At 42.6% G+C, this 20,203-nt stretch overlaps 1 protein-coding gene across 2 annotated transcripts in view; it reads left to right on the forward strand.

Moving 5' to 3' along the window:
* Positions 1-20,203, forward strand: part of pik3c2a (phosphatidylinositol-4-phosphate 3-kinase, catalytic subunit type 2 alpha) — a 108,900-nt gene that overhangs the window by 42,638 nt on the left and 46,059 nt on the right. For both annotated transcript variants that reach the window (XM_079501665.1, XM_079501666.1), the window contains one exon: positions 3,230-3,390. In XM_079501665.1, the coding sequence (XP_079357791.1) occupies positions 3,230-3,390 (161 nt within the window). The remainder of the gene's footprint in view (positions 1-3,229; positions 3,391-20,203) is intronic.

The following is a 20,203-nucleotide window of genomic DNA, read 5'->3' on the forward strand; positions in this document are numbered from 1 at the left end:
TGTTTTAAGAGGCTAAAGCCCAGTAAACACACATTGTTCTTGTTGTATTCATGTTGTATTCATGTTGTATTCATGTTGTATTCATGTTGTTTTAAGAGGCTAAAGCCCAGTAAACACACATTGTTCTTGTTGTATTCATGTTGTATTCATGTTGTTTTAAGAGGCTAAAGCCCAGTAAACACACATTGTTCTTGTTGTATTCATGTTGTATTCATGTTGTATTCATGTTGTATTCATGTTGTATTCATGTTGTTTTAAGAGGCTAAAGCCCAGTAAACACACATTGTTCTTGTTGTATTCATGTTGTATTCATGTTGTTTTAAGAGGCTAAAGCCCAGTAAACACACATTGTTCTTGTTGTATTCATGTTGTATTCATGTTGTATTCATGTTGTATTCATGTTGTATTCATGTTGTTTTAAGAGGCTAAAGCCCAGTAAACACACATTGTTCTTGTTGTATTCATGTTGTATTCATGTTGTTCTAAGAGGCTAAAGCCCAGTAAACACACATTGTTCTTGTTGTATTCATGTTGTATTCATGTTGTTTTAAGAGGCTAAAGCCCAGTAAACACACATTGTTCTCGTTGTATTCATGTGGTATTCATGTTGTATTCATGTTGTATTCATGTTGTTTTAAGAGGCTAAAGCCCAGTAAACACACATTGTTCTCGTTGTATTCATGTTGTATTCATGTTGTATTCATGTTGTTTTAAGAGGCTAAAGCCCAGTAAACACATTGTTCTTGTTGTATTCATGTTGTATTCATGTTGTATTCATGTTTTAAGAGGCTAAAGCCCAGTAAACACACATTGTTCTTGTTGTATTCATGTTGTATTCATGTTGTATTCATGTTTTAAGAGGCTAAAGCCCAGTAAACACACATTGTTCTTGTTGTATTCATGTTGTATTCATGTTTTAAGAGGCTAAAGCCCAGTAAACACACATTGTTCTTGTTGTATTCATGTTGTATTCATGTTGTATTCATGTTGTATTCATGTTTTAAGAGGCTAAAGCCCAGTAAACACACATTGTTCTTGTTGTATTCATGTTGTATTCATGTTGTATTCATGTTTTAAGAGGCTAAAGCCCAGTAAACACACATTGTTCTTGTTGTATTCATGTTGTATTCATGTTGTATTCATGTTTTAAGAGGCTAAAGCCCAGTAAACACACATTGTTCTTGTTGTATTCATGTTGTATTCATGTTGTTTTAAGAGGCTAAAGCCCAGTAAACACACATTGTTCTTGTTGTATTCATGTTGTATTCATGTTGTATTCATGTTTTAAGAGGCTAAAGCCCAGTAAACACACATTGTTCTTGTTGTATTCATGTTGTATTCATGTTGTATTCATGTTGTATTCATGTTTTAAGAGGCTAAAGCCCAGTAAACACACATTGTTCTTGTTGTATTCATGTTGTATTCATGTTGTATTCATGTTGTATTCATGTTGTATTCATGTTGTATTCATGTTTTAAGAGGCTAAAGCCCAGTAAACACACATTGTTCTTGTTGTATTCATGTTGTATTCATGTTGTATTCATGTTGTATTCATGTTGTATTCATGTTGTATTCATGTTTTAAGAGGCTAAAGCCCAGTAAACACACATTGTTCTTGTTGTATTCTTGTTGTATTCATGTTGTTTTAAGAGGCTAAAGCCCAGTAAACACACATTGTTCTTGTTGTATTCATGTTGTATTCATGTTGTTTTAAGAGGCTAAAGCCCAGTAAACACACATTGTTCTTGTTGTATTCATGTTGTATTCATGTTGTTTTAAGAGGCTAAAGCCCAGTAAACACACATTGTTCTTGTTGTATTGTATATGTTTTAAGAGGCTAAAGCCCAGTAAACACACATTGTTCTTGTTGTATTGTATATGTTTTAAGAGGCTAAAGCCCAGTAAACACACATTGTTCTTGTTGTATTGTATATGTTTTAAGAGGCTAAAGCCCAGTAAACACACATTGTTCTTGTTGTATTGTATATGTTTTAAGAGGCTAAAGCCCAGTAAACACACATTGTTCTTGTTGTATTGTATATGTTTTAAGAGGCTAAAGCCCAGTAAACACACATTGTTCTTGTTGTATTGTATATGTTTTAAGAGGCTAAAGCCCAGTAAACACACATTGTTCTTGTTGTATTGTATATGTTTTAAGAGGCTAAAGCCCAGTAAACACACATTGTTCTTGTTGTATTGTATATGTAAGAGGCTAAAGCCCAGTAAACACACATTGTTCTTGTTGTATTGTATATGTTTTAAGAGGCTAAAGCCCAGTAAACACACATTGTTCTTGTTGTATTCATGCCAAGCTACACTCCAGGCCTGTTGTTCCTAAAGAGGAACAGCTGTGAAATCACGCACTACTATTTTGTAGAGCTCAGTGTTTAGTTGTCCCTAGAATGAAATTAAAATACATTTTAATTCATGCATTTTTGGCATTTGTTTGTTACTATCGGGTTTAACCTAATTTTCTGTGGCTTCGTCAAACATTCCTGACATCATATGTATGTAGAAAATCCCTTGGATTTTAGATTGTAGCGTTGGCTATTCAAAAACAGCAGATCTACAAACTTTCAGCTCGTCACTTCATGTGGCACTGCAAGCATGTATATCTGCTATTTTTTTTTATTTTTATACTTTATATATATATTTTTTTGTGAACACCACGGTGTGGTCATACAGATACAACAACAAAGAACAAAACAAAAAAACACTTAGGACAACATAAAGACAAATAAAACCAAGAACAATGACAATGACAAAAATAGATACGATAAGAAAAAAAAGGACATAGCAGAAACCTAACATAGCATGACATACCTATCAATATACACATAAAAGGGAAACAAAAACACTAGGCATTATGCATGGGCCGAGCGCCGAAACCCTTATTTAAAGTAATTGTCTTTATCTAATAATAAAACATTTTTAGGTTTTTGCAGGCCTAATGCCTTGCCTAGGGGAAAACAAAAAAACACCCTGAAAAGAGGGAAAAAAACAAAACAAAAAATAAAAGGTGCTATTTTTGAACATTTCTGAAAAGATTCTGGGGGTCCCTGCCTGGCACAAAACATTTCCAGATGCCCATCCGCGGCCAAATATATATATCAATTTGATGTCCTGATCTCTTTGGGGGTCCGGATTTAGAAGGCATTTGTAGAAGCAACCTCAGGTCTGAATGGGATGAAAAGGTGTAATCTCATGACTCTTCTTTCTGTCCGTCCAGAGTCCGCTCTCGGTTCCCCCACGGCGACGTGGCCACCAACCCCGGCTACGTCCTCAGCCCTGTCATCGTCCTGGGCGACAGAGGAGGGGACAGCGGCTGTACCGTCAAGGTGTCCATCGAGATCTCCGACTCCCAGGAGCCTGTCACCTTCACCTGTGACGGTAAGACAACAACACTAACAACAAGGACGTCTATCAAGGACAGTGGTGCAGAAATAACTAGTTTATTTTCCTAAGTAAATATACAATAGTGTTGTGACGACAATCAGATTTCCATTAGTTCCAAAAAGGTGTGTTCATGGGGTGTACTTAAAGAAAAAGCAAAAATAATGAAACTCCCGCACACACTCAAGAATCGCCTCTGCGGTTGTAATTGTGTTCTGCGATTTGGAATAGAATGCCCCTCACTGACTCTCGTCATGACCGTTCCCAGCGCCTACAATTATTTGTATTCTATCGATTTGAAGAATGCACAGTTTGCTTTTGCAGAGCACTGTAAATCTGTCTGGGGACGGACATGGCACTCCACTGCATATATTGTCCAAAGAACAGGCTTTCTAACCGAATCTTCACCACGCACGTGACGCGCATACACACACACACACACACACACACACACACACACACACACACACACACACACACACACACACACACACACACACACACACACACACACACACACACACACACACACACACACACACACACACACACACACAGTGGTACTGTACAGTACTAGTGTGGGGAAATGGAGCAGATTCCAATCGTAACAGCCACTGGGCCCTGCCTGGCCTGCAAGCCTAGCAGGAAGTGAATTGGAAGGAACCCTCCTTCCCCTTTAAGAGTGAACCACAGAGATTGGAGATAAGAACGCCAGGCGAGGAGGCTCTGGAGGAGGAAACGGCATTCACAGCTGCCAGCTTCAAACTCCTCTCCCCCTCCTCCCTCTCTCTCTCTCTCTCTCTCTCTCTCTCTCTCTCTCTCTCTCTCTCTCTCTCTCTCTCTCTCTCTCTCTCTCTCTGTCTCTCTCTCTCTCTCTCTCTCTCTCTCTCTCTCTCTGTCTCTCTCTCTCTCTCTCTCTCTCTCTCTCTCTCTCCCCCTCTCTCTCTCTCTCTCCTCTTTTCTTGTTCTGTTTTCTTTTCTCCGTCGTGGGAAGCACACCACGTTCCTTCTCAGAACAAATAAAGGTTCTGCCCTCACCCAGACGGGCAGAAGACAGGCTGTGTTTCTGCCCTCACCCAGACGGGCAGAAGACAGGCTGTGTTTCTGCCCTCACCCAGACGGGCAGAAGACAGGCTGTGTTTCTGCCCTCACCCAGACGGGCAGAAGACAGGCTGTGTTTCTGCCCTCACCCAGACGGGCAGAAGACAGGCTGTGTTTCTGCCCTCACCCAGACGGGCAGAAGACAGGCTGTGTTTCTGCCCTCACCCAGACGGGCAGAAGACAGGCTGTGTTTAAATAAAGGTTGTGCCCTCACCCAGACGGGCAGAAGACAGGCTGTGTTTAAATAAAGGTTGTGCCCTCACCCAGACGGGCAGAAGACAGGCTGTGTTTCTGCCCTCACCCAGACGGGCAGAAGACAGGCTGTGTTTAAATAAAGGTTGTGCCCTCACCCAGACGGGCAGAAGACAGGCTGTGTTTAAATAAAGGTTGTGCCCTCACCCAGACGGGCAGAAGACAGGCTGTGTTTAAATAAAGGTTGTGCCCTCACCCAGACGGGCAGAAGACAGGCTGTGTTTAAATAAAGGTTGTGCCCTCACCCAGACGGGCAGAAGACAGGCTGTGTTTAAATAAAGGTTGTGCCCTCACCCAGACGGGCAGAAGACAGGCTGTGTTTAAATAAAGGTTGTGCCCTCACCCAGACGGGCAGAAGACAGGCTGTGTTTAAATAAAGGTTGTGCCCTCACCCAGACGGGCAGAAGACAGGCTGTGTTTAAATAAAGGTTGTGCCCTCACCCAGACGGGCAGAAGACAGGCTGTGTTTAAATAAAGGTTGTGCCCTCACCCAGACGGGCAGAAGACAGGCTGTGTTTAAATAAAGGTTGTGCCCTCACCCAGACGGGCAGAAGACAGGCTGTGTTTAAATAAAGGTTGTGCCCTCACCCAGACGGGCAGAAGACAGGCTGTGTTTAAATAAAGGTTGTGCCCTCACCCAGACGGGCAGAAGACAGGCTGTGTTTAAATAAAGGTTGTGCCCTCACCCAGACGGGCAGAAGACAGGCTGTGTTTAAATAAAGGTTGTGCCCTCACCCAGACGGGCAGAAGACAGGCTGTGTTTAAATAAAGGTTGTGCCCTCACCCAGACGGGCAGAAGACAGGCTGTGTTTAAATAAAGGTTGTGCCCTCACTGTTATGGCAATCTGTGGGACACATGCTCAGGAAGACATAATAATGAGGCAACACAAGGATTCATAGTTTGGAAGTATTAGGATTTTACTCGAGTAAGGAGTCAGGAACTTACATGACCAATTCAATGCAACGGAAGACCCCAGTCTGACTCTCTGAGTAAACATAAGGCCACAGCCTTTATAGTCTCCACTCCCACAAGAGACATCCCCCAACATAGCCCAAAGGAATTTGGGACAGTAACAAAGTAACCAACCAGCACCACAGGGGTGTCACAGATAAGATAACATCAGAGTGCAATAAAGGGGTATTATTATATGTTTGCAGTCTAAATTTCTATGACATTACCCCACTTTTAAACATTTAAAAACCCCTAAACACCACTTATCAGTACATCGCAGATGTAGGCAAAAAACCTGGAACCCAATGGGTTAGACAAACAGGGAAAATTCCTACATGGCCCTCATCATAGAGCGACCGCACACAAGGCCTACGATACACAGTGGTACAATAGTTTCAAACAAAACAAACAAAACAAGGCAAAGCCAAATTAAACATACAGCAAAACGTTGTAGCCCTCAGACCAAAAAACATCTCAGCACCAGAAAATGTCCGTTCAGAACTGTCCACTACACACCCGATAGTGTACTGCAGGTGCCATGTGGTCAACACCGCACAGAGCAATCCAAACCGGAAGTAGCTCTTTCACAGAGCTCAAAGCACCAACGTGCATTACTTCCACAAGCTCCAGACATGTCGTGAGCTTGCAGATCGGCCATTTGACAGAACTGCACACGTCACAGCCTTCCAAAAGACCAGAAATTGTCACCGCACAGGTGATGCAACATCATTCAGAAACGGCTCCCGAGCACATGATCGCAGGATTCAGAGTCCAGAGTGCTAACAGCACTTGATCCCCCAGTGTAGGGACATCAGCGTGGACACGTCGCGGACAGCAGACTAACCACTCATTTCTGAAAAAGAAAGAAAACCAATGCGAGTAATATGTCATTAACCACACCTAACCGGAGCCGGGCATTCATTCGAGATGGCCCCTGACCTTATATAAATCACGGGTCCTGCTCCGTGGGCATGCCTGCATTTAAGCACCCCGCCTGCAGGAGCAGTCACAGCAACCCCTGGTCTATTATGGGTAGGTTAAGTCGGGTCTTGAACTTAACCTGCATTAATCAATCGTACTTATCTTCTGTCCACAACAATCAGCTGGCACATTATTACCTTGTGTTATCTCAACATGGATAGGCATAATAAGCTTTGGCTTGATCATGTAACACAACTGTCTTTTAAACACGGAAATGTAAGTACCAAAATTAACTATTCATTCATAAACCAGTCTACATACTATCATTCATTCAACCCGACTCCGCATCTAAGTGGACCTTAGTTAGTTGACTTAGTTGACAACTTCTCATTAATACATATTCCATATCATCCCCAAACGATACTTAGCCATGTCATCAGATCCACTTCATCATTCGTCATGTTATTCCAACACGACTCTTCTCATTATTATGGAGCTGAAAGAAAAAACTACAACACCATTGAAAAGCCCTACTCTACCTGGATCATATTCCCTTCGCTATGTCATATCCAGCTCAGATACAGTCACATTACTACTAATTTGAATGTTGATGGTGGACTCAATACTACGTAGCTACAGCAGCAATAAACATGTATTATCGAATTTCATTTACTGCTAGTCCACCACTTCTCAATGCTCTTTCTGACTCAACCAGGCAGCTATGCTCAGCTCTAACGTACAACTCTAACTCTCAGTAAGCATATGTGTTTTTGTGCAACTATCTATTGCGTAGATATCTTATCTCTGAACACATTCTTATATGTCTCTTTAGTATGGCATCATCAAACAATACCGTTGTTCAGAACTAATCGCATAACTGCAACATGATTTAGAACATCCTCCTATGCTATTATTCCACCAGGAAACATCAAGTTGTTGCATAACTTACCCACGTAATACTCACAGATTTTGATACTTTTTCCTGCAAATACAGCAAGATAACATTCGGCGTACATGCACAATTTCAACCCATGCACAATTTCAACACATGCACAATTTCAATTTAGTCAATTTCGTTAGTAACACCATGCCACAAACATATGAGAGAAATCAATCTCATGTTCCATCAATCTGGATCGCCTCCACCATGGACCTAAGAAACTTGGATCAGAATATTCATACAGGAAACATAACAATTTTAGTACACTCTTACATACTTTTGTTTGTTTCAAGGCGTCCCTCGAAAACAAACCCCTTTTATCACACGTATATGAATAATGTTTACAGTGAAACACATACCTTGTCCTATTTTAAATACACCATATACTTCTATTTCTCATATGATACTCCACCTTGGGGTGTCCAAAAAATAGATCACAATATGACCTATTTTGTCAATGGGTTCTTCTCTTCCTGCCCAAATCCTTATTCAGCTCATACCTGCTCTTACTACTGTAGCCTACTTATTAATGTATCCTTCTACTGATATGTTCGCACTATTGGTGAGATGCGAAAATACTTTCCGCTGTACTTTGCTTGTACTGTACACTGACAATCCGTTGAATCTCATCTCATCTCATCTGTGACACACATGAATTTATCAATTCAAATTCACCGGTCTTGAAGACAAGAGTATAACACAATGTAGCGTCAACCAAACTGTCATGCATCATTACAAATACTACTCAAATCAATTGTTATTTAACAAAACTATGCCTGCAGTATACTGTACTTGCATCCTAAGTAATTCTCTAAACAATATAATGTAGAGATTGACTGATTTTACACCGTTTCAACTTCTAAGATTTTACCTTGATCATGACCTTCATGACTACAGGACATTCTTTAAGAATTATTCTATCTTAACTGTCCTTCTTATTTGAGTGAGCGTAATTACTGCACACACATGCTGAAGTGATTCAATGATCTATCTCACTTATCTAGTACTATAGGCCTACTATTGAACTCCACCAATGTATTAGTATTGTAGTATCTGACCCTGTGCAGCTGATCATAGTATGCCTTTACATTCTCAACATAGCATCACCCTCCCCAGGCTAATCAAAACACAGCTGGCCTACCATCATAGAGATAAGAAACACAGCTGCCCTGGCGCTTCCTGGAAGGTTCAACCAGGTCAACCCAAATTCCTTGACAATAGGCTACTCCTAAAGCTTGATCACAATCTGATCATGTAAACAGGTTACATCAGTACAGTATGTCTTAAATTTAACTCATACAGCCAATACATCAATAACAGCCATGTAATCAATAGACCTTTTTGCTAAACCCACTCATAACTTCGGCACCACTAATTGAACTAAATTAACTTGTACTTTCACTATACCTTGGTCTGAATTTTTAGCCGAATGAAGCCTCTTGGCAGCACTTAAACGTCTATTCCCAGAAGGGGGTTTTATTGACCATGTCACAGGAACTTAGATAAGTGCCCTGAAACAGCTGGAAATCCCTTTGTTTACTGATAAGATAATTTTACGGCCTGCATGGGACACAAAAAGTCAAACTCTGTTTTTTTAAGAGTTTGCCAGTTGTCAGTGAGATTGACAACCAATCACAGTATCTATCACTACTATATTTTTGTAAATACAACCTATTTTTGTTTTATAGCAGCCATAAGTGGAACAAATGCAACTCTGTAGCTACTCACTATCATTCGATCCCAATGTACACCTGTCAGCTTCACCTCACCCCTCCACCATACTGCAGAGCCACAAAAATAGCACAGCTTTTTTCGCATTCAGTTACAATTTACAATTTACAATTTAGGCATTTAGCAGACGCTCTTAATCCAGAGCGACTTACATTAAGCAATAACAAAAAGCATGGCATACATCACATGTATAAAAAGTAGTTATCATGAATCATGCGTAAACTAAGAACGTAACAGTGGAGTATCTATGTAAACTATACATACTATACTATATAATATATTATACATGTGTACTATAAAGTGCTATGACTACATAAAGTGCAATTCTAGAGCTGTCTACATAACAAGCTATAAGTCTGTTTTAAAATACTATCTAAGTCTACATAATGTGCTATCTAAGGGGCTAGGCTAGGGCAAGTGCTACGGGCCATGGTGGAGTCTGAAGAGGTGGGTTTTCAGACTACGGCGGAAGATTGGGAGTGAGGCTGCAGTTCTGACTGCAATGGGAAGTGCATTCCATAGTTTTGGAGCCAGAAGGCCAGAAGGTTGTCACCAACGCGTACTCCTTCATGTCGGGATTCCGATTCAAGAATCTTTGTTTCCTTCAGATTCCGATCGTATCATTGTCCAGTGATCCCCCATCACTGTTTGCAATGTCAGTGCATCAATGTCCAATGCTAGTGACCAATGTCCAATGTTCAGTTCGTTCTCTTCTCAACCCTGACACAGAGTTGCCCCCTCATACTGGAAAAAACAAAACCAGTAGTTTGGACCCGTCCATGTGGTACCCTCTTTCCAACGGAACAGGATGAGGTGTTGTCGACAGCCGTACATTTATTTTTGCATAATATTGCAATCCACTGTACACTAAAGTTTGCAATTATAGCTGCTATATTCTATTCCATATTTAACTTTTGGGTTCCTGTCCTTCAAATAATGTCATCAAATCAATCACCGTCACAAGCTATCAGCATGTGGGCATACTCATTTTATTTTATGCCTTATTTGGACTTTCAAAATTACAAATCTGTATATACTTTAAGACATAGGCCTACTGTAGATTACACTTTAAGACATACTGTAGATTACAACCCAACACAAACCGGGTATACTTATGACTTACACTACATTTTTTCCTAAGACCTAAGTCCTTAAATAGAACACCAGCTGGTTCTCCCTATACTGACTAAAACACTAGCCCCAGGCATCATTTGTGTACCACATGGAGTGAAGACTCCACATTCTTTGCATCTTTTCTGCTTTCACAGGCCGACGGCTTGGAGCTTACTTTACTACTCCCCCAGCCCATTTTACGTTCTTAAATTAACCCTAACACTACGAGTTGGCCTAGGGGTGAAAAGGACGCAATATACTGTAGGTGGTAAATGAAGGTTCGTTATATTGTAGGCCTTTTATTGGGCTTTTAAGGATCACTATTATGGGTCCATAAAACATTTTCAGCTCTTTTGAATGCATTGATTGCATACACTGCTCTGTAACCTATCCATTCTGTTTTACCTTAAACATTTTAACATTACCATACTGTTTGGCATTTTTTCTTTTCTCCAATCTGTCTACAATTAAAACAACGTGCTTATAATAACTAGGTTCGCGCGCACGCAGTAGATCTGTCATTTTAAAAAACTTTCTTTCAGTCTCAAGTAATCTTTATCTCAATCTCACTCCACTAACTGTCACACTGTCCAATTTACTATTGAGCAGACGCTCTTAATTCAGAGCGATTTACAACATGAATATCCAGGGGCATACTTATACATCAAGCTGCGTATATTACAGAAAACAGGCGATAGCCTCCTATACTGTATGGTGCATGGCTTAGCAAGGCTCACTTCTCTAGGAACTAAAGAGCCACTTAATTTTAAACACTTAAACTAACTTTTAATATCAATCAGGGCATGGCCTGCCTGGGGAATTTAGATTAAATTCTGTCTACATAAAACAATTTTAAATTTCACGACAACTCCCCTTAAAAGGGAACCGTAATAGCCCTCAGGGGCTAGCTACCATGCCATGCTAAGGATAAATAAGTCTATATTAGACAGTCACTTGATCAAAATGAAGTGATAACTAGTAAACCAGTCATCGATGCTACTCTTTCATCAAGGCTACTTTAGCCCCACACTCAGGATAACTGAGTGAGGTAATAGATTAAACTATTTTGACTACCATTTCACCTGTTGACTACTCTAGCCCACATTTCGACACAGAAACTGTACATAATGCACCTAAATATCTTCTCCTGGCCCTAAAAATGTTCTTCACAAGGTTGAGCATTTTCACTCATACACATACTGTAGGTACCATTTACTTCCTTATTTTTATCCCTATTTGGAACTATTTCCATTTTCTCGTCTCGAGAATCATATGACATCATATGATTTAAAACGTATTACTTTACCTTAATATATCTCTATATCAATTCTCATATCTTCATTTTCATTCTAGGCTGTTAACTATTTAACATCCCTTTTTCACAATTTCCTCTCACACTCCTTTTCTGTCTCTCACACACTCACATACAGCAGACCACTCCATTCAACACTCAATCAGTTTTCATGACAGACCATTCACATTCATTTTCAAATGATATATCCATACATAGCGCTTCACAATTGTTTTATGCTTCTGTTAGCAAAGGTACCCTAGTATAAGGCGAGGATCAACCTCCCTTCTCAGTAGCTACGAAGTTAGGCAAGACAACTTGTCTCCCTTTTAGGCCATACATTTAACACTCACAGACAATACACACACACACACACACTCTGGCTAGCCAATTTTTTTGTTGCTTCATAAAACAACAGGATACCCCAGGCAGGATCAAGTCCCCCTTTTTAGACAGCAGGCAACGTAATGAGTGATTTATTGAATAGACTATTCTTTTTTCCAAATGTACACTGGTACCACGGGCAGAAGACAGGCTGTGTTTAAATAAAGGTTGTGCCCTCACCCAGACGGGCAGAAGACAGGCTGTGTTTCAGAACAAATAAAGGTTGTGCCCTCACCCAGACGGGCAGAAGACAGGCTGTGTTTCAGAACAAATAAAGGTTGTGCCCTCACCCAGACGGGCAGAAGACAGGCTGTGTTTCAGAACAAATAAAGGTTGTGCCCTCACCCAGACGGGCAGAAGACAGGCTGTGTTTCAGAACAAATAAAGGTTGTGCCCTCACCCAGACGGGCAGAAGACAGGCTGTGTTTCAGAACAAATAAAGGTTGTGCCCTCACCCAGACGGGCAGAAGACAGGCTGTGTTTCAGAACAAATAAAGGTTGTGCCCTCACCCAGACGGGCAGAAGACAGGCTGTGTTTCAGAACAAATAAAGGTTGTGCCCTCACCCAGACGGGCAGAAGACAGGCTGTGTTTCAGAACAAATAAAGGTTGTGCCCTCACCCAGACGGGCAGAAGACAGGCTGTGTTTCCCTCACCCAGACGGGCAGAAGACAGGCTGTGTTTCTTGTTCCCTTGCCCACCGTTTGGGCCAGGGGAACTCTTTGGCAGGGCTTCTCGTGTAGCCGAGTGTGTAGGACACGCCGCCCCCGCTGCCTTGGGGTTAAAGGGTGATAGAAATGTGCTGTGGCACTGTCTGTCTGTCTGTGAGGCATTTCAGCACAGAAGACAAAGGTGTTTGTTGAGTTCAGGGGTGAAACTTCTCCGTGCTGTGAGGCATACTATGGTCTGACGGAGCATTGGTCCGAGGTGCGTTGGGGGTCGGGAGAGGTTTGGGGTTAGGTTTAGGTGTGCTGCCCCGGGGGAGGTTAGGGTTGGGGTTAGGGTGAGGGTTTGAGGTAGGTTGTCGTTCGGACCAATGCTCCGTCGGACCAAACACATGAACCTGAAACTTCTCCGTGCAGCGATGTGAGCTTGTACATCTGCTATTTTTGGACATTTTTTTTTAATTGTGAAAGTGTGAGAACTACTGATTTTACAGAAGGCATCTATAGAATCAGCCTGAGGTTAATTGAGTAGTGTGTTTTGTTATTGGATGTGGACTGTTGTCACTGATGCCAAGCTCCCTGCAAGCTGGCAGCCAATCACTGCCTTTTATTTTTGAAGAACATAGTCTGTCAGCCCCGGGGCTCTGCGCTCTGCATCTGAAACAACTGCGTGCGTGCGTGCGTGCGTGCGTGCGTGCGTGCGTGCGTGCGTGCGTGCGTGCGTGCGTGCGTGCGTGCGTGCGTGCGTGCGTGCGTGCGTGCGTGCGTGCGTGCGTGCGTGCGTGCGTGCGTGACAGAGTGATAGTACTCAGTGCCTGGCAAGAACTTGTTTTCCTTTCTACTCGCTGTGTGTCAACCTTATTGATTTTCTTCCCCCCCTAACGCTTAAAATAAAAGCATGTCGTCATTATGTGTGTGTGTGTGTGTGTGTGTGTGTGTTTCGTGTCCAGGAACAATGTGTCTCAATCTTTGTAACAGTCATTAATGTCTCACTTCCTTTCTTCAGAACAGCCCGGTCTAACTTCAACAACCTTGGACGTGCCTGCTTCCTACTCTCTGCTTTAAAAATAAAAGGAAAAAAAAGAAGCCAGTTCCCAACTTCCTAGAAACCTTCCCTTCCCTGTTTGCAGTCCATGTCAAGTAGCCTGAAATCCAGACGGATTCACTCCATTCGGCAGATTTTTTTTTCCTCCTCACTTTGCTTCTCAGTCTGGCCAGAGGGTCCTATTCGACTCGTATTTCCAAGCGTTACCGATTTACGTAGGCAAGTTAGGAAGTGACTTGAGCTTTACATTGGAAGCCACTAAGATTATGACTAAAACTAAAAGGAATTTTAGTCAAAAGATTATGTGACTAAAGCTAAAAATCAAAATGAACACTGATTACGTTGTGGGGAGTTGCGTTGACACTTCCCCTTATTGCTGTCAGCTTGAAACCAGTGAAATCAGTGCAGATTTAATCTCTGTTCACTTCCTGCCGTGTTCTTCCCAGGTCAGGTTTAATTTCCTTTCTTCACTCCCAGCGTCCTGCGTTCCTCATTTACATCTACTCTCTCTCACTTCAGAGTTTGAACCGAGAGGTCGTGTCGCTTCTTGTGTCCCAGATTCCTTGGGCACTTCCTATCCTTTCTATAGCCATCCCTATTAACCTTATTAACACTATGGCTTCCTAAAATAAATACCCACTTCCTACTTCCTGTATGTATATTAGGCCTATGTGACATTAACTGAGACCTGAGACCGATTCTACAATAATTGTCTTCTGAATCCTAACCCTTTTATGAAATTCTTGTGTTTTTAATTTTTATATCAGTGGTGCTCAAACCTTTTCATGTCAAGGACCCCTTAAAGGAGCATTCAGTGATTTGGGTGATTTGGAAAACCACCCAGTCCACCCCGGTAACAAAATGTGCACATGCACGCTCTACAGTGGGGGGAAGTGCAACAGCACGTGCATCAAGGCCCGCCCCCACACATGATTGGAGGAAGGCCCCTCTCATCCTGATTGGATGAAGGCTTTGCCACCCGCCACCAAAACTGAAACTAGGGTTTTTTGACCCCAGGGGCTCACTGGGGACAGGGAGGAACTCCTTATATGGTCAGCACACTCTATAGTAGGGAGGATTATCCAAAAAAAAAATATATATAAGTGATATTTGAATGAAGCGAAATCACTGAATATACCTTTAAAGGACCCCTAAAAATGTATTTGACTGCGGATCCCCCCCCCATCTCAAAAAGTTGTTCCAGGGACCCCCAGAATCAAAGATTTGAGTTATACATGTTCGCTTTAATTATATATAAAAATCACACCCATGTGAAGTAAGTGGTGCAACTCCGTATGGGGGCGTCCCCGGGGGGTCCCCGAAACTTCCAGACCCACAGGAACGCGACCGTTTCGGACGCGGGGCAGCTTGCCGGAACCGGGCCGGCACCCTGCCCTGTGTCCGAAACGATCGAGAAATGACAGTTACCGTGTGGGGGTCCCTGGGGGTCGCCGGGGGGTTCCCGGAACATCCAGACCCCCCGGAACGTGCCCAGGGGGCCTGGCCGGTTCCGGCGAGCCTCCCCGCGTCCGAAATACTGTAATGTACTGTCACACCCGAAATCATCATATATACAGTTAATATATGTGTGTGTGTGTGTGTGTTAGGCTGCGCAAAAGTGACACTCGGTTGTGAAAACCAACCAAACGCTATTTTCGTGCTCAGACCCAGCCAGGGACGGACACAGCCAGCCACAGACGCACAAAGTTGCTTAAGGAAGTGGTTGCACCACTTAAAAGTTCCTTCCTTCCAGTTCCTTGCAGTCCATTCCGTCTCTCGTTTCCTAGCGTAGGTTCTTCTGCCTGCCTGTTTCCTGGTTGACTCCTAAGGGTTGTGGTGGGCAGTGTGTGCTGACCCAGTTAGTTTGCTTTCGGATTCCTCTGATTGGCTACAGTGACCAAGGTCAGATAGCTGCACTCAGGAACAATGGGCCTCAGTTCTCCTCCAGGCCCGGGACAGACAGACAGACAGACAGACAGACAGGCAGGCAGGCAGACAGACAGACAGACAGACAGACAGACAGACAGACATCTGCCCGTCTGTCTTTCTTGTTTAGTTTTTTTTGTGTCTTTATTTTCTCTTCTCCTGTTCTCTCCATCTCTCGTCGTATCTATTTATTTGCTTTACTCTCACACAGTCTCTGCCTTTCTCTTCTAATTTCCCCCCCTGACTGTTTGTCTGAGCCCTATTACTTCTAATCATCCGTCGCTGTTCCCTTCTTAGTCTAGTAGCCAGAATGTGAACCCGGACATGTTGAGTACACCAAGGTTTTATGTTAGAAATGTTTAGTATGGGTCCCCAGCATGTAGAAACTATGCTTTAGCTTTAGCAGACCTACAGCAGCTTTAGCAGACCTACAAGCTCATAGCGCGCCACCGAGTGGCACGCTACGAGCTTGTAGGTCTGCTATTTTTGAACAATCGTGAAAATATTTATTTCAGAAAACTGGAGGATTTAGAAGATTTTTTTTTAATTTTTAGGTGTGGGATAATTGGCATTATATGTGACCATACCATTAACAACCTATAGAAGGCAAAATATTCAAAATGTCATCATGCTTTATATAGCATGTGATGTGTCAAACTAGGGGGTTTTCATGATTCTGAATCCATTCCAAGCATTAGTTTTGCAAAAAAACACTCATTGGGCTTAAAACGGCCATGCCGCACCCAAATGTGCTGACATCATCAATTTGTGATGACGGCATTGGCCGTTTTTAGCCCAATGAGTGTTTTTTGAGTGGTGCAAACCACTCCAACAACTGGCTTTGTACCCGTGTGTGTTCGTACCAAAAAAATAGCATGGTTACTATGGTCACAAAAAAAATGAGCATGGTTACTATGGTCACTGACGTAAGACATTACGTCAGACCACAGCTGATCAGGCTATATAAGACCTTGCACCACTCAGTTCACACGGGTGTGATTTCTTTTGCAAAACTAATGCTTGGAATGGATTCAGCATCATGAAAACCCCCTAGTTTGACACATCACATGCTACATAAAGCATGATGAAACATATGCAAGCATGATGAAACATATGCAAGCATGATGAAACATATGCAAGTTAGCATCCGGCAGTTTCTACATGCTGGGGACCCATACTAAACATTTCTAACATAAAACCTTAGTGTACTCAACATGTCCGGGTTCACAATGGGGCTCTATGGGCTGGCTACTAGACTAAAGATTCTTGGAAAACCCGACACGGGGGAATGCACTCCAAGATATATGTCTGTTCTTCTCCTGCCCGCCTCTGTTGCTCCGCTATGCATGCAGCATCTCCCCCCACGTGTAATGACTTATTTAATGGCTCAGTCTTAAGCACCCTGTCATTCTATCCTCCTATTTCTGTCCAGTGCGGCGCCATAAGTTTTGGTCCCTGAAGGAAGCGGTTCGCAACCCCACACAATTCTGCTAGTTTGTGTTTACCTGGAAATTAGACCCCGATTTACACAACTAGAACAACAGAACAACCACATGCCTCATGGGATTCCTGACATTCTCTGGAGAGAGAGGGAGAGACATGGGGGGAGAGAGGGAGAGACATGGGGGGAGAGAGAGGAAGAGAGACATGGGGAGAGAGAGAGAGAGAGGGGTTGAAATGTTGGGTGTATGCTGGTCATGTTGGAGCCTCTTTGTACTTCTAAAGGTGCGTTCAGGCTTGGATGGTTAGAGCGGCGAGATTACAAACAAAGTCAATGCAAAGACGAGAAGTTGCGCGAGCACCGCGAACGGGCGTGGCGCGACCTGGCGCGACCTGGTGCAGCACACACGGGCCGAACCGAGGTGAATATTTAAATTCAAGTCTGAGCACACCTTAACTTCTCCTGTCGACCTTTGACCCCTAAATCCCACCCACTTCTCTCTCTCTCTACAGCAGAGGTCTTCAACAGGGCCGTCCGGGATGTGTCCCCGTTTTTACGACCTGATTTCGCACCAGTGAGGGGGTTCAAACACACTGCCTTATTTACTACAGCAAACAACCTTTACAATTATTTTTTTAGTTGCCTAATAGGTTCAAGATTCACAACTTGTAATATGCTATTGGCTCTTTGTATTTTTGGAAAAATAAAAAGATACTCACGGAAAGGCTATATTTTACTTATATTGACCCTATAAACAATTTAGTATAATTTATAATTTATATGTAAAGGTTTTGCCCACTCAAATGGTTCCTCGTCAGATAATCCCCACATAGCCTACAACTTCCGTGAACCGACTTCACTGTAGTAGCCTTTTCATGAATGATATTAATTTGTAGGCTACTTAACCCATTTTGACCTGAGATCAGATTCTAAAAATGTCTTCTACATCCTGACAGTTTTCTGAAAAAGCTATGTTTCTATGTCAGTCGTCAGTCATTTTTCAAAAATAGCAGACCTACAAGCTTTTAGATCTGCTATTTTTCAATAGCTAAAGCATAACATAATGCTAACACCAAAAGGGGTTCCCACCCAAAATGGGTTAAGCTGTCGTGAAAGTTTATAGTTAGAGAAATTCTAAGTTTCAACACCAAAGCAGTATTAGTTGTAGCCAACTGAACATTTGTACTGAATGTTTCCTTTACCCTCGTGTTGCGCTTCCGTTTTCCCTGAAGTTTGTATACGTCCCGTAACTTGTCCTTCAAGTTCCACAGCCGTCTGCCGTCCAGACGGCGGCCCACAGCCCCTCCCACCCCTCACGTGCGAAATCGGGCAGGAAAAACGGGGACGCGACCCCGATATTTGAGAAATCGTGAAAATGCAGCACAAATCTTTGAATATATATTCTTTCAGAGTGAGCGTTTTTAACTCAAATCTTTGCTTCTGAGGGGTTCCTGGAACAACATATTTTCAGATGGGGGTCGGTGCGGTGGCCAATTGCATATCATTCTGGGGGTCCTTGACATGAAATAGTTTGAGAACGACTGACATAGAAACATAGGTTTTTCAGAAAACTGTCATGATTTAGAAGACATTTAGTAGAATGGAGCTCAGGTCTAAATGGGTTAATGTGTCTGTTTTGTGAGTGTGTGATGGCGTCACACTCTTTGCTATTTCAACGTAACATTTCGTCAACATCGAATGTTCCGCAACAGGTGCTCCTAGCCTGTGGAGCAACAGGCGCTCCTAGCCTGTGGAGCGATGCGATCGGTTTTGATATCATTAATCTCTGTCCTCTTAATCAATCTCCGTCCTGGGCAGAGACCTCCGTCTGGGGCCCTTAAACGGGTGGGACTACTTCAGATACAATCATTTAATTCCCTTTGTCTCTCAAATACTGGCAGAAGTGGATGTCCCACTTGGGGTGATTTGATGGCATGAGAAATGGGATGTGTGTGTGAAGAGTGTCATTTTGCGCTCATTGCGTGAGAGTTGGCAGCTCTGCTCAGTCACACAGTGTCTCCATTTCATCATGCTGTCCAGAGTCCTCATCCACAGCATTCCGATTATTATTTTCATAATAAACATCTTGTCACAGGAATCTGTTAGCAATGTTTTGTTGTGTTACAGACTTTAGGAGTATAGAATAAATGTCGTTTATTTTTTCATGGTGTGATTAGGGTTCTACCAATCTGGGAACCCATCGGCAAAACAAAGGAAAACAGCGTCCTCTTTTTGAACACAACAGTCTGTATCGAGAGACTAGGGTTCTACTACAGCTGTCTGAGATAAGGTACACTGTACAGCAGGGGTGGGCAACTTTGAAGATGGAGAGTGCCACTGTACTTCCAAACTCACTCCAGAGGGCCACTGTACTTCCAAACTCACTCCAGAGGGCCACTGTACTTCCAAACTCACTCCAGAGGGCCACTGTACTTCCAAACTCACTCCAGAGGGCCACTGTACTTCCAAACTCACTCCAGAGGGCCACTGTACTTCCAAACTCACTCCAGAGGGCCACTGTACTTCCAAACTCACTCCAGAGGGCCACTATACTTCCAAACTCACTCCAGAGGGCCACTGTACTTCCAAACTCACTCCAGAGGGACACTGTACTTCCAAACTCACTCCAGAGGGCCACTATACTTCCAAACTCACTCCAGAGGGCCACTGTACTTCCAAACTCACTCCAGAGGGCCACTATACTTCCAAACTCACTCCAGAGGGCCACAACGCCACATTGCATATATAATGTCTTTATATCAAAACTAGCAGATCTACAAGCTCAAAACGCGTCGCACTGCGACACGTTTTGGGCTTGTAGATCTGCTAGTTTTGCTATATTTGAATTGAAATCCTGAAAAGTAACATTTTTATTTAATTTCAAATGCATTTAGTTAGGTTATTTATGTTAACTTTATGAACTTAAATGCAAATACATTGGACATAAAAAAGACTATAGCATTCTAATACTAGTACAAGTAATTCAAGTGGGTCATGTTTGGAATTGTAACAGCTGAAATCAATAATATATCAGTATTGTGATAGTAAC

This window comes from Electrona antarctica (genome assembly GCF_951216825.1).
Source record: "Electrona antarctica genome assembly, chromosome: 5".
In the NCBI taxonomy this organism is placed as follows: domain Eukaryota; kingdom Metazoa; phylum Chordata; class Actinopteri; order Myctophiformes; family Myctophidae; genus Electrona; species Electrona antarctica.